The sequence below is a fragment of the Myotis brandtii genome, unplaced genomic scaffold (genome assembly GCF_000412655.1).
Source record: "Myotis brandtii unplaced genomic scaffold, ASM41265v1 scaffold148, whole genome shotgun sequence".
NCBI classification, from domain to species: domain Eukaryota; kingdom Metazoa; phylum Chordata; class Mammalia; order Chiroptera; family Vespertilionidae; genus Myotis; species Myotis brandtii.
In genome coordinates this window covers 135,339-149,617 of record NW_005355347.1, presented here as the reverse complement: position 1 = coordinate 149,617, position 14,279 = coordinate 135,339, and the positions used below count along the sequence as shown (strand labels likewise).

At 52.8% G+C, this 14,279-nt stretch overlaps 1 protein-coding gene across 1 annotated transcript in view; it reads left to right on the top strand.

The window, feature by feature from the left end:
- The window catches only part of GDF10 (growth differentiation factor 10), a 43,769-nt gene that overhangs the window by 18,649 nt on the left and 10,841 nt on the right, over nucleotides 1–14,279 (top strand). The window contains exon 2 of the mRNA XM_014535672.1: nucleotides 11,925–12,031. Coding sequence (XP_014391158.1) covers nucleotides 11,925–12,031 — 107 coding nt within the window. The remainder of the gene's footprint in view (nucleotides 1–11,924; nucleotides 12,032–14,279) is intronic.

Genomic DNA, 14,279 nt, shown 5'->3' with positions numbered 1-14,279 from the left:
CGGTGTTCTGGTCCTCCCCATCAGGTCCCTCTCTGGCAGGGTGACTGCCCAGGATGAGGGGTGAGCGACCTGGCTGGGTCTATGGGTGCCCAGATGAGCCCGGGTGCAGAGAAGACAGAGAAGACGGCCAGACCAGGCAGGGGTGTGGCTGCTCCTCCACAGCACAGCCCTGCGGAGGGCCCCATGGAGCCTCAAGCATCTCATACTTCCTCACAGCCCAAAGGGAAGAGGGAAGCCGCCGCTGCACCAGGAGGAGGAAAGGTGGCTGAGGAGGTGGGGCCATCCCTGCCTCAGGTGAGTGATAAGGTGGGAATCAGAGTTGCCACTCACATGCAGGCCAGAGAAAACGCTCCCAGCCTAAACAGGCAGGCATTACAACACAGACTAACAAAAGTGAACTAAAACAGCAATAAGGAAAGAAACTATGACTGAATATTTAACCTCTGGAGCAGAATGACAGGCTTAGAAGTACCAATGGTACCAGAAGAATCAGACTTGATTTTTTTTAATCTAAAACTTGATATATTAAAAAAAAAAACTTAGTAAGGTCACTTTTAAGATAGTTTAAAATATTCACAAAAGCTCTGTAAATGTTGATCAAATAATTTCATTTCTGAAAATCTGTTATTTGGTGTTATATAGCAAGTTATTTGCCAAAGCCATAATGATTTGAAATATGGAAAAATATTTATTGCACAAAGATATTCTTGTTGGTATTGTTTATAATAGGAAAAATTGAAATAACAAGGGAAAACTGGTTCACTGAACTATGCGAAAGCTAACCAATGACATATGCAGCTGATTAAAATGTGGGTTTGAAGTGTTTTGTGATATGAAGACACGCCTATGCCCCAATGTTTGGTGACAAAAGGAAAATCCAAACATGTGAACCCAGAACGATATCAGCCGCTTTGGAGGTGGGCGTGAGAGGGAGAGGGAAGGGGTGTGCAGCCCGTGGGAAGGCGTGGACAGGCCCCGCACGCCCTGCCGGCGCTTACCTTTCCATCAGCCTCAGCGGGTTGTAAGGATGGCTGCAATAAATAAGCACATATCTTTTCCCAGCAAAGCCCAAACGATTCTGCCTCTGCGGGTATTTCTGCGTTAAGGCTGATGCGGGCTGACTTGGGGGTCTGGGGGACCAATACAGCCGTGGCTCAGGGCCCTGGTCACCAAGGGCGCCCCAGGAGCAGGGACCGAGGCCATGATCATGCACAGACGTGGGGAGAGGAAACATTAAGCCACACAAAGGAACATGTGCCGAGACACACCATATCTGATGAATTTACCGGAAGTAGCCAAGTTTAATAAATACTAGAATTCTGAGTTGGATAAAAACAAATGCTCATAAAGCAGAAAATCAGGGGAAAACTCCTAGTAGATTACCAGCTGCCTCATATGGGGTGATCCTGTCCCATGTAAACGGTAATTGATGAACTGGAATCTGAGGCAGGAACCGCGGGGCGCGCTGACATCAGGGGAAAGAGCAGCGACTAGTTTGCTATGAGGGCAGTTGGCTAATTTAACCTGTCACTCAGCTCAGGCTGCAGGCGGCAGGGCCGAGGCTGAGGACCTCGTGTCCGGTGTCCGTGTTGCCCCCACAGCCTCAGCAGCGCCATGGACATAGGAGTGCTGAGGCCTGCAGCCTGAGGCCTGCCCTGGAAGCAGGCACGGCTTCCTCTGGGACCCCTACGCCTAGTTTCTCCCCAGCCAGCCCCCCAAACTCATCTTTTTCTTTGTTAATCCTCACCCCAGGATTTTTCCCCCATTGGTTCTTAAAGGGAGTGGAAGGGAGAGAAGCAGAGAGAGAGAAACTTTGATGTGAGAGAGACTCATCGATTGGTTGCCTCCTACACACACCTCAACCGGGGCCTGGAACAACCCTGCAACCCAGGTACGTGCCCTTGACTGGGAATCTCTCTAGCAACCCTTTGGTGCAGGGGTCAATGCATAGACGTGGGAAGAGGAAACACCGCCGAGCCACACCGGCCAGGGCCAAACTCCTCTTGAGGCAGCTCCTCCCTGATGACCAGGCTCCCGTGGCTCCCATGTCCATAGAAGATGCCAACTTGCCGTCCAGCATCCTCAGTCCAGCTCTCTCCATCCTGTCTCACCCGGTGCTCCCACGTCCAGCCCACTGGACATTACTCTTCCCGGGGTGTTTGGAGAAGAAAGGGTGCAGAGGAGGAAGGAGGGGTGGACGGCGCTCGCCAGGCAGGTGGGTAGCACAATGTCCTGGCAGTACAGCAGGATGGGGGTGAGAGCAGAAGGTGGCTGCAGGCTGGCGGTTTCCATCCACATGGTCACCTCAGGTCGGCAGGCCTGAGGGGGCATCGGCATGAACGGGGGAGCCAGGACTTAGGTTTGGCAGCAGGGCCCAGAGCCTCCTGGGACGGGCCGGTGGGAAAAGCTAAGGCTGAGTCCAGCACACAGAAGAGTACCAGGGGAGTCCCTGTGGTCTTACCCAGCAGCGTGAGGACCTGCCCTCCACGGGCCAGCCTGGGAGCCTGGGAGCTGGCCGTGAAGGTGTGCGGACAGCATCCCGGCACAGTGGGTGGGAGAGTAACCACAGACTGGGGGCCCCATCGCACTTATTGCAGCGTTTGCTTACCGGGACGGTGGGGTGCAGCACCCTCACTGCTAAACCAGGAAGATGGCAGGCCCATCAGGGCGACTGGCCATAGTCCTGGGACGAGCCAAGGCAGTAAATGTTACCTTAATCGCTTCACTCCTCACAGGCCCCTGGGGAACTACCTGGAATGGAGCGTGCCAAGGTCTCCCCCTGCTCCCGGATGAAGGCAGGGCAGACCTGGTCCAGATTCCAATGTGGGCTCTTTCCCATGGGTCGTGGTGCCTCCCTGGGGGCCACACTTACAGGGCGCACCGAGGCTACGCTGAGACTCGTGTGCATGGCAGCTGAAGAAAGAAAGGCAGGCGGCGGAGCAGACAGGAAGGCCCAAGAGGAAACCGCAGACAGGCGAGCCGACCAAGGTGTCAGGCTGGGCACCTGGGCAGCCAGAGGAGGAGAGACGCAGGGTCTCCCCCCGGGTTTTTAAGGATGAAGGGTTCAGCCACCAGCCTGAATCCACAGCCCTGCTTGCCTGTGCCAGGAGAGAGCCCAGGGCTGTGCTGGGCCGTCCGGGTCCAGGTGGGAAGTCTGGGGTCTCTGCCATCAGGATTAGAAGCAGGAAGGGTCTAGCACAGCTCAGTCCATAATAGGATCTGACTGGACATGAGTCTGCCAGTCCCCGCTACAGTCTGACCTGTAGAAGGCGGGAAGTGGGATGGAGAAGGGCCGTGGAGAAGAGGAAGTGTCAACAAGAAACCAAGGAGGCCCCGGGAGGCCGATATTGTGAGTTCCTCTGGATTAACAAGGGCCCCCTGGGGGACACACGACAGCCTGCAAAGGTGGCCAGGGTCGGGGACTGACTACACTCTCAGCAGAAAATACTAGACCGTGGGACACAGTAAGTGAAAAAAATGTGTTGTTAAAAAAATTATTTTAGTGGTGATCCAGAATCCTGGACATGGTCACGTTAGATACCCCAGAGAGCACGCCCTCCATTTGAGAAATGGCGTTTCTCCACCAACAGGCAGTAGTCAGAGGGCCTCCCGCAAGACTGGCCCAGAGTGCGGATTCTGGTAGGGCCAGGCCTCACAGTCCTGCCCTGGAGTCTGGATGTGGACCGGGAGGAAGTCATGCCTCCCCGCATTGGCCACAGTACAGGAGGCGAGGGTGCAGAGCCGGCCCCACCCCTGCTCCCACACCCCTGCTCCCGTATTGGCCACAGTGCTGGAGGCCAGGGTGCAGAGCTGGCCCCACCCTTGCACCCACCCCTCGCTGTTCCCACAAGGACGGCATGAAGCTGACACCTGAGGCAGGAAGAAATGCTCACCTAGAAGCTGACAACTGCGGCCTATGGGCCTAGTTTTGTAAATAAAGTTGTGTTGGCACACAGCACTGCCCGTTTGGTTACATATTATCTACAGGTATTTTCACAGCAGAATGGAGGTCATATGGCCTCTACAGCCTTGTTCCGAAAAAACTGCCTACCTTTAGTCCAGATGGGAACCAGAATAGTTGTATATGTTGTTCTCATTTTTTACAATAGCCAAGTAGTAATTATACACTCAGTTACCATTAAAGCTTTTTTCTTTTGAAAAGGGCGGGAATGATTGGCACTGAAGTCCCAAAGGGCGTTGACCTAAGGCTGCTGCACTGCCCCCTGGGCCACTCAATCCCCCTTCTCCGCTGTGCTAGCTTAACTGGCCTCTGTCAGAGATGCCTGAGGAAACCTGGAGGATTCTCAAATTCTTCTAGAACCGGAGGAAACTACCAAGATGCCCAGAGCTGGGCATTCTGGCCTGTTACCTTTCCTCCCTCCAACCCGGTGGTCAAGGGCTCAGAGGGGAAGCGAGAGGGCAGCAGGGAGCAAGAGCTGCGAATGGCCAGTGGTCGGAGAAGCCTCAGCCCCACACACCAGGTCCTCTTCCCCACTCCCATGGATCTGGCGCAGACCCCTGCTTCCTGAGCTCCTCCACCAGACACAGGTGGCCACTGTCTCCCAGGAGCTGCCAGTGTGGTGGTGCGGGCAGGAACACTTCCACAGGGCCCTCCTGAGCAAGTCTCGCTCCTACGGGAAGGAAAGGGAAGCTCTGAGGGGGCTTCCGGGCAAGATGGAAGTTGACCCTGAAACTTAAAATCGTGAGATTTGGGAGAAAGCTGGACAGGTGGGTGTGGGGTGAGGATATTCAGGCTGAGAGAAAAGTTGAGAAGGTCTGTGCTTGGGAGAATGAAGAGCAGTCAGGAAGCAAGCAGCAAACCTGAGGTGTCAGCAGGAGAGGGTGAGGAGGCAAGTGGTGGGGGTGAGGTAAGAGTGGGGTGGAGTGGGGCTGGCAGGGTCAACTTGTGAGAACATACCTTCCCTCATGTCTTCATACCAAGAGTGCAGGAAGTCAATAATCCTATATAATAAAAGCATAGTATACAAATTGTCCCTTGAAACCGAGTTCTTCTGGGAGTTCAACCAGGGGGCAGGGGCGGGGCTGGATGAAAGAAGGGAGGCCCTGGCCGGCAGCTACAGCAGGCATCCAGGGGAAGGGAGAGAGTACCCGGCCAGCAGCTGGCAGCCGGCAGCCACTAGGGGCCCTACCAGTGCACGAATTTCATGCACTGGGCCTCTATTCTAGATATATAAAAGGCTAATATGCTAAGTGTCCGACTGTCTGACTGGTCACTATGATGCGCACTGATCACCAGGGGGCAGATGCTCAACACGGGAGCTGCCATGAGAAATGGCACCATGGACCTGGTGCCCACAAAGCAACACTTGGCTTCCCCCAAGTGGGACACAGGCACTGCCACCACCCCAGAGTGATAGCCCACCAAATTGCAGCCGACACTGCGAGACCCCATGGCACAAAATGCAGCCTACAGCCCAGCTCAGCCCAGCCCAGCCTGGAAATGGTCATTGTGGGTGCCGGGTAATGACATCACATAGCAACGCCTGGCTTTCTCTCCCTAGCGACTAGCCTCCTTGCAGTTTCTTCAGCCCAGGTACACAACTTGCTTTCTAGCTAGGTGCAAACATTTCACACTGTAACCAAATGTCTGTGAAGCGTTTTCCCGTGCCTCATCTCATTTGATCCTCACAGAAATCCTGGAAAGGTAGATAGGATCCTCGGTGGAATCTTATTTTCTTTTCATTAGCCGGAAAACGGAGATTTAGAAAATTTAGAAACTTGACCCGACTGAAAAGAAGTAAGAAATGGTGGACCTTGAAAATGACTTCAGGTTTTCTCACTGCACAGAATATAGTCAAACACTGCTGCAGTTAAACATTTTACCCTTTGTTCTCCCTGCGTGATCTATAATAAATATCTGCTTTGTGTTGATATTTACTGCTGTGTTGCTGACAATTACCTGAAAGAGAAGTTGGAGTGCTTCATTGGGCTGGAAAAAGTTTAGCTAAATCAGAAAGCAGGTCTAATTAAGCAAGTTTATCTATACATATAAAGCTCTCGCTGGCGCCAATTGCACGCATGTGTTTCGATCTGTCATTGTCGATCATGAATTTGGTTGACACTCCTGTTATAGAGAAAGGGTGAATAGTGATATTAAAATATTTCATCTAATTAATTTCCTTTCAATGTGCATGAGTTTGTGCACCAGGCCACTAGTGTCTTATAATCAGGGTCAACTCTGGATTAGGAAGATCACTCTGCTGTCCAGAGGAGAGAGGAGTAAAGGAGGTAGGACCCAGATGGGCACTAGTAGCAAAGGAAGATGAGTGCCTGGATAAGAAGATATTCCTGCACAGCAGGGGCAGATGGGATATATTCAGGAGACAAGCTTTACAGAACTGGCAACAGCTTAGGTGTGTGATTAAAGAGGGGGAGAGCCAGCAATGACCTGAAGCTTCAAGTCTGAATACCTGGTCCTATTCATCAGAGGAGGAGCAGGAGGTGAGGGAACAGTATGAGCCCAGGGAGGTGTTTGCTCTCCAGGAGCCAGTGGAAACACGGGCCTGTGCTGCAGACCTGCGTGTGGGTGAAGATGGAGGGCTGAGAGATGGATGGAGACGTCCAGAAAGAGAAGAAGAGTAAGTGCCGAGGTTTGAGCTCAGAATCCCTCCAGAAACTGAGGCCTGAGGCTCAACAGCCCCCGAGGAACTGAATCCTGCCAATAACCTCGAGAGGGATCTTAGAAGCAGATCCTGCCCTAGGTGAACCTTGAGATGGCTGTGGTCCTACCAGCACCTTGACTGCGGCTTTGAGAAAGACCTGAACTAAGTCACGTTCCGATTACTGACCCTGGGACTATGAGATAAGTGTATATTATTTTAAGCTGCTGTAAGTTTGGGGGCAATTTGTTACATAGCAATAACTAACTAATACATACCTTCCCTCATGTCTTCATCTCTGTGCCTCCCTCCTCCTCAGCTGGCTCAGGTTGCTTCTGTGAGAGATGGGTCTCTCTGTGTTACCTGGCAGCAGCTGGGTCTGGCCTTATATCATTCCTCTTGAGCAACCTAAAGAATGGGGCTTTCCCCACCAAATCTGCTTAGAAAACTCCTAGAAAACTGGGACTGATGAGCGTGGGATTCCTCCCTGGGGTGCACTGTAACCAGGACAGGCTGGGTCATAAACCCAACCTCTGGTGCGGCCAGAGAGCAGCCCCTCTGGCAGGCAGCCCCAATGAGCACCTGTGTGGTTGGGGGGGGTGGGCAGCCCTCCTCCACAGGAAGAAGCGTGCTGCTTCCAGGAAAGGGGAGAAGCCCTGCTGAGCAGACAAAACAAGTGTAGACTGTGGGGCTCGGTTCCCTCAGGGGTGTAGATGCCATGTTCTGCATGTTATGCACCGCGGGAAGGGAAGCCTGGCAGAGGTGGAGCTGGAGGATGGTCGAGACGGTGTGAGGGACCAGGTGCAGGAACAGAGAAGAGGTGTTGGGTGGGGCTGGTGGAGTCAGGAAGCCAATGGCCTGGGCCTGGAGCTGGGGTCTGGGAAACAGGTGCAGGACTCGCAGGTGCCTGGGAAGGTCCAGGACTCAGGGTCAGAGGCGGGATAGCGTGGTGGAGAGGCCAGGCCTTTCAGGGTGCTCAAGTCAGAGGTCTAGGATGAAGGGCCGGCTGGGCAGTGAGGGCAGGCACTCTGCCCTGGGCCAGAGGCTGTGTGCAAGGAGCAGCAGGTCCACTCCACCCCCAGCTCGGACCTTGTGAGGAGGTGGGCAGGGGGTCAGAAAAGAGACATGACTGTGAGTCTCCCAGGGAATGACCTGGTCATGGACCGGGTGCACTGGCCAGCGCCCAACAGTGCAGCTGAGGGGCCAGGCTCGGAGGCGGGCCGGGGAACCCCTTCCTAAAAGATCAGGGTGATGCTCTGTTGGGGCCTGTTCCTCGTCTGTACCATGTGAGGTCGGGGGGCCACTCACGGGCTCCTGCAGACGCTGGCTTCCCCTGCTCACCCCTCCCCCTCCGGGAAGCCTCCCCTCTGGGGACAGACCGAAGCTGAGGAGCACAGACTCACCGAGCCTGCACGCTCATTCAGCCGCTGTTCCTGAGGCTGCTGTGTGGGTTTGCTATTGCTGCGTAACATGGTTCCACACATGTAGTGGCTTAAAATAGCAACACTTACTCTTATTATCACCCGACTTCCAGCAGTCACGTCTGTGTGGCTTAGCTGGCTCCTCCAGTCCGGGCCTCCCAGGCTGCCGCACAGCCAGGCCAGGCCGCAGTCCTTGAGCTCAAGGGCCGATTCCCAGCTCCTGTGGTCTGAGGTCTGAGGGCCTTGCTCCCCGCTGGCTTCCAAGGCCAGCAGGAGGCACCCACTTCAGGAAGGGCCAGGCCTTCTTTCAACGGCCTACACCTAAGTCAGGCCCACTCAGGAGAATCTCCCCTTTGATTATCTCAAAACCAACTGATCCGGGCCTTCATTACACATGCAAGATCCCTTCCCCTTTGCCAGGCAATGTAAGCTACTTACGGGAATGACGTGCATCATTTTCAAAGGCCCCGCCTCACTCAAGTGGGGCATTATACAGACACGCACACAGGAGTGAGGTCCTGGGTGCCATCTTAGACTCTGCCCACCACGCCTACTCATGTCTTGGCTATGCTGGTGCCAGGGTTACAGCAGGGAGTCGGAGCACGGCGCAGCACTCGAGGCCTCACTGGCAGCTGCAGATCAGACGAAGGTAGACCGTTCCTTTCCTCCCATTTCTGCTAGGAATCGCAGTTCAGTAAGCGCATTTCCTACCCTGGGCCTGACCTGCAGGGAACAGCATCACTGAGCTTTCATGACGCCACTGAATTGCTTGTCACTCTGAGTCTCCCACAGCACAGACAGGTGCGTGGTGTCCTGGCCTTATGTACTGTTTCCACTGTTTTCACCTTTAATTCGTTCCTCCATCATTCATCTCAGCGATTTTGGCATTGAAATTCCACATAGTGCAGGCCACCACTTTTTTCAAGCTCCAAATGCCAACCTATAAACATATTAGACCCGCATCCCGGTGTACATGCTGCCTGGTGGGAAAGTGCTTCTGCATTGACAAACTCTCCCTCATCCAACTGTACCACCTGGCCCCTTGGTCACACCCCAAGGGTCTTCCCTGGCTGGGTGATGTGGTGCCAAAGTGATGGTGAGTAGATCATGAGAGAGACGTGTTGTTTGCGCCATCCTGAAGCCAAGTGGCAGGGAGGGACATGGGCCACTTCCTACGGCCCAAAGCACGCAAGCAGGTGTCAGGTTTTAAGGTCTCAAGTGCATCAACCAAGATGCTCCCATCCCAAGTCTTAGGGCCGGACTCCTCTTCAATAGGGGCTGGCTTTGGCATGGCAAACTTCCTGAGGCTGAGAAATCCAGCCGTCACTGGAACTCTGCTACCTTCATGTCTAAGTCCTGGCCCAACTGCAGCTGCTGTAAGAGATGAGGGCTTGTTTATATGCGGCCAAGAAGGCTCTCTGATTTGTACACTTTGCCTTCCACTAGTGACTAATCACCCTCAACCTTTCATTATCAGCCTCCCATGAACCCATCTCACTCAGCAAGAGCCAGCACTTCCATTGTCTTTCTAATCAGCACTCTCCTGAGCCTTTAAAATGTGAGTATTAAACCCTCCACTTCACCACTGCACATGCCAAGGGCCGTCCTGGCTCCAGTTACCCCAGGAATCGAGTCCTCTTTGCCCCTGGGCGGGAGATGCCTCAGCTCCCACCGTGGAGCCCACTTTCTCACATCACCCCGACAGTCCTCGGTCAGGTGTCCTAGAAACATGCACGGGGATAGAATTGAGCATGCAGAGATGTGTGGGAGAGTGCTGGTGGGAACCAGACTGTCACGGGGAGGAGGTGAAGTGATGAAGCTGCAGCAGGGGTTTCAGCAGAGCCCCCGGGGCGTCCTGGAGCCAGCGGGCCCTGCAGGGCTGTCTTGCCGTGGGGTAAAAGGCCAGGCCTTGGCACCCTTCAGGGCCTCGTCACTGCATTGGGGCCGTCCCTTTGAGGCAATTCTTGGGGAGGGATGCAGCTGTGAGCCAGCCAGCCACAGACAACTGTCCTGGCCACTGGAGAATGAGAGCCTGGGGCCTGGGGCCTGGAAGGGAAACTGGGTGTGCACCCAGCAGGTCTGTAGGAAAGCCACAGGAGGCACGGGATGTGTGCTGAGAGCAGGTGGGCTCTCTGAGTTCTGGGGCACAAGAGGACTGCACGGGGAGACTGAGGAGACAGGCTGAGACTGGCAGGCCAGATGACAAGGTCTTAAATGCCAGGACAAAGACTCGAGGCTTTGCTCCTCCTGCAAAGGTTTTGATAAGATTATTTTGGGGTTGTAAGGAGACTGTGCAGCCCCTAAGGGGTCTCAATCCCTGAGTGCCCCTTTTGGCTGCCTCTCCCACAGAAGTCTCCTAACTGGCTTGGTCTGGCCAACTCACACCCACCACTGTCCCCTCCCCCGAGTCGGCTCCCTTCAAATTGTCACTCCCCACAGTGCAGCATTCATGCACCAGTTCTAAATAGTCCCACTGTTCCACTTGAAGGAGAAGTAATACCAATTCCCATGTTTGCTCAGAGAGCACCATATTTCATCAAACCAGAGCCCATGCTGGCTCAGATTTCTGACTGAGACAATGTTCTGTAATCCTGGTTTATTCACATGTCACGAGTATTTTAGCAAAACAGAAATGAATGGCCCGAGCCACCCCAGGAAGTAGCGGGAGAGCTGGGTTCCGCCCAGGGGAAGTCAGGCCTTCTCCTGCCACAGTCCTCCAGGGAGCTGACTTAGATTCTCGAAATTTCTCCCAATTTTAAGAAAGAGAACTTGGGCTGAGAAGGAGTCACAAAGTGGGTAGTTATTTCCCTATAAAACGGTAACTCCACGAATGGATATTGCCGGAGCAAAAATACAATCTGTCATTGATTATAAAGTCCTTTGTGCTTGTTATTTCGCAGATTTATTACACTTGGGCCCAGAGGCCTGGGGGCCCTGGGATTCTGCCTCTCGCACCCCAGCAAACCTCCGGCCGCTTTTTCACAACCCATTCCCCAAATGCGAACAGGGATCTCTGGCATTTCTTTTGTCCTAATGGCCATGAACTTTGGAAAACTAGACGAAGAGCTATGTGAATCCCCCTCCGTACCACAGGGACCTACAGTACCAATACTAAGGCTCATTGGCAGAAGTCTATGACTTCCTAATCAGGGAAACCTTCTCTTTCCTTTTCCTTTTTTTTTTTCCAGCTCCTGGCACTGTGTGCTAAGAAATGCATTTTATCTGCAGAGCAAGGAATGAGCAGGCTGCACCTCCATCAGACCTGGAGTCTGGGTTCACATTAAATAGGCTAAAACAGGAGCCGTGCTATTTAGTCCCATCTCATGTTAAACCTTATCAACGAGCCTCATAATATGGAACTCTTGTCCCCACTTTAGAGTTGAAGAAACTGAGGTGCAGAGAAGGCACATATCTTGCTTGAGGCCATACAGCGAGGTGTGCTGGTGAAAAGAGGGACACGAACCCAGTCCCAATTTGCTCCGAAGGATCATGTAGCCCCTCTCACTTCAAGAACAGGTTGATATGAGGCCACAGACCCAGGCCTAGAGTGTGGGAGCTGAAAGAGAGCCCGGGGGCCAACCTTTTCATTTAGACAGGAGGCCACTGGGGCTCCAAAAAGTGATGGGGCTGAGCAGGGTGACAGAGCTAATCAGAGGCACAAACCAACTCTCCAACAAATTAGCTGGACAATAGCATAAAACAACTGTTCTGGAACATCCCAGGTTGTGTAACTTGGGAAAAGGTTCCAGATGAAAGCAAATGAAGGTGCTTGTCAGAACTGTCCAGAGTTGGCCTTCTCCTTTCCTCCGGCGTAGAACTTCGTGACTAGCTCTGTACTCCTTCCTCTGGGTTTTCTGAGCTTAAGGAACCCCTGCTATCCCAGAGTGTGCAGCAGAGAGTCCTGGAAAACTGAGGGCCCCCCAAAACCTCTCACCTCCCTGGAGAGTGCACTCTCCACCGCAATTGGCAAGTTCAAGACCTCAACACCCGGTAAGACTAGTTTCTGATACTCCTGGGACTGAGGTAATTTTAGGAGGAAGCTGTCAGAAATCACAGCTCTCAGGACTTGAATCCACAAGTTGAGTCTGCCATCTCAACTTTTATTTTGAGCTGCAGCTCAAGCTATTAAAAACAAAACATTCTCACTGGCAAGCTCCACAATTAGCCTCATTTCCACGAGCTGTTCTGCATGAGCTGAAATTGCACAGCAATTGTTTCCCATCTTAGCAATGCTATTTGCAGGCCGTGCTGGGAGCCAGCAAGGATGTGACCCGGTGGTAATCTGAATTGCTTCACCAAACACATTTTTATCCCATCATCTCGGCTACATGAAAGGGGGCCATAGTGCTGCAGTGTTCAGACTTTACAGTCCCGCTGTTCAGCAATAAAATGAGGCAAGAAATATTAGCCGTCCCCGGCTGATGCCTTAATTCTTTCCCAACAATGTCAGAGAATCTGTGCCCAACGGGTTTTAGTGCCGGCTAAAGCCTGACCCTCTGGCTGGCTTGAATGGAGCGGGAATGAGTTAAGGAGAGTAAGAAGGCTTTAAGGGACACAGATCCAGAATAGCCCAGCTTGTCCCAGCCTCCTGCCGACTCCTCTCCTTTTCACAGGACTCGATTGTGTATGGCCCCAGTAGAGACAAAATACCCCTGAGCAGAGGTTACCCCCAGCTGGTACAGGTCAGAGGCATTCTGGGGCAGAAGGGGAGGGGGCAGAGGGGAAGTGAGGGGCACATACAGAGGGAGGGAGGCGGGTGGGTGGAGGAGGGAGAGGTAAGACAGAGTGGAGCATTTACAAGGAGAGAGTCATGGTGTCCAGGACTGGAACTTGATCACTGCACCTCCACACTCTTTGAAAACTGGTTCAGAAGTTGGGTGCGATGTGTACTAACTAAAAAAATGCTTCTCTGTAGTTTTCCAAAAGCTACAGGCCCAAAGTTCCAGGCTTGCAATAGGATGGCCTCTCATCTGACATGGCAAGGTTTTTTAAAATTACAAATGGATTGTGTTTTACACACCAACAGAAGCTTTTTCCAGCAATGTTTCAATTATTGCCTTGTGAGTCCTCCAAGAAAAGGAACCATTTTGGCTCAGGAAGCCCAAAGTTACCCAGCGAAGGGAACAGCGTGTTCACAAATAGTCCTTTGAAACGTGGCAGGGGCCGCATCCGGGACCCCCGGGAGAAGGTGGCTTTGGGAGGCCCTCCGTCCCTCAGAAGGATTCGTAAACTCTTTGGCGGGCCTTGGACTCCTTCCTCAGTCTGAGGATGCTGTGCAGTCTTCCTCAAAAGGAATGTTTTTAACAGGCAAGGTAATAAAAGAAGCCGTTACATTAAAATGTCTTCATCAAGACAACATTAAAAACAACTTTGCAACGTAGTAATATATATGCCTTTTAAATTACTTCATTAAATAACTAGCAGAGGGCTTAACTACTTTAATCTTTAAAAAGTGACAAGCCAATAAGATACTTTGAGAAATCTGAAACAACTCCCATGATAGGAAAATATCTGTGCTTGGTGGTTATTGGTGACAAAGTCGCTATGGTGTGGTTGGCTGGCTGCCTTTCTAATATTAGGAAATGCTACGTTTCAGTTACAGGCTAGTGAAAATAAAGATGCAATTCCCCCATTCAAATTCCCAGGCCCCGGAGACTCTATGCATAGAGGGGAAACCCTGCGAAAGGCAAGGGTCCAGGACCTCCTGCCAGGACTGAGCTCAGGCCGTGGCTGGGAATTCAGGGCACCGGCACTTCATCCAGAACCCTCCTTGGGCAGCCATTGCTTCCCTCTGCTATCCTGGCGTTTCGGGGAGGTTTTGTGAAGCCATTTGAAACCATGTCCTTTTGCAGTACAGTCCGATGATTACCTGTCCCAAGTCCAAATGTTAGCCAGGACCTTTGATGTGTTCCTTCAACAACTCGAATCCGTGTCTCCAAATCCAGGGTCAGTTAATCCCCTAATTCTGAATGTTAACCTGGATCGTGTTTCAGTTGCCCTGCGGGCTGAGCTTGGGGGTAGGGATTTTCATTCTCCAAGGCTGCCCTGGAAGGGTCGGTCCGGTTCCCTCACTGTTCCCTCACGCTTGCATTGGGGACACAGTGGCTCAGAGGCAATTGGGCGCACACTCATCACCTCTCTGGTCCTCACGGGGGAGCTGTCATCTTGCAACCACTTCCTAGTAGTCCTCGCATGCCATTGCAGGGGCAACCCGGCAGGCGGCCCCTCCGGCTCCCCC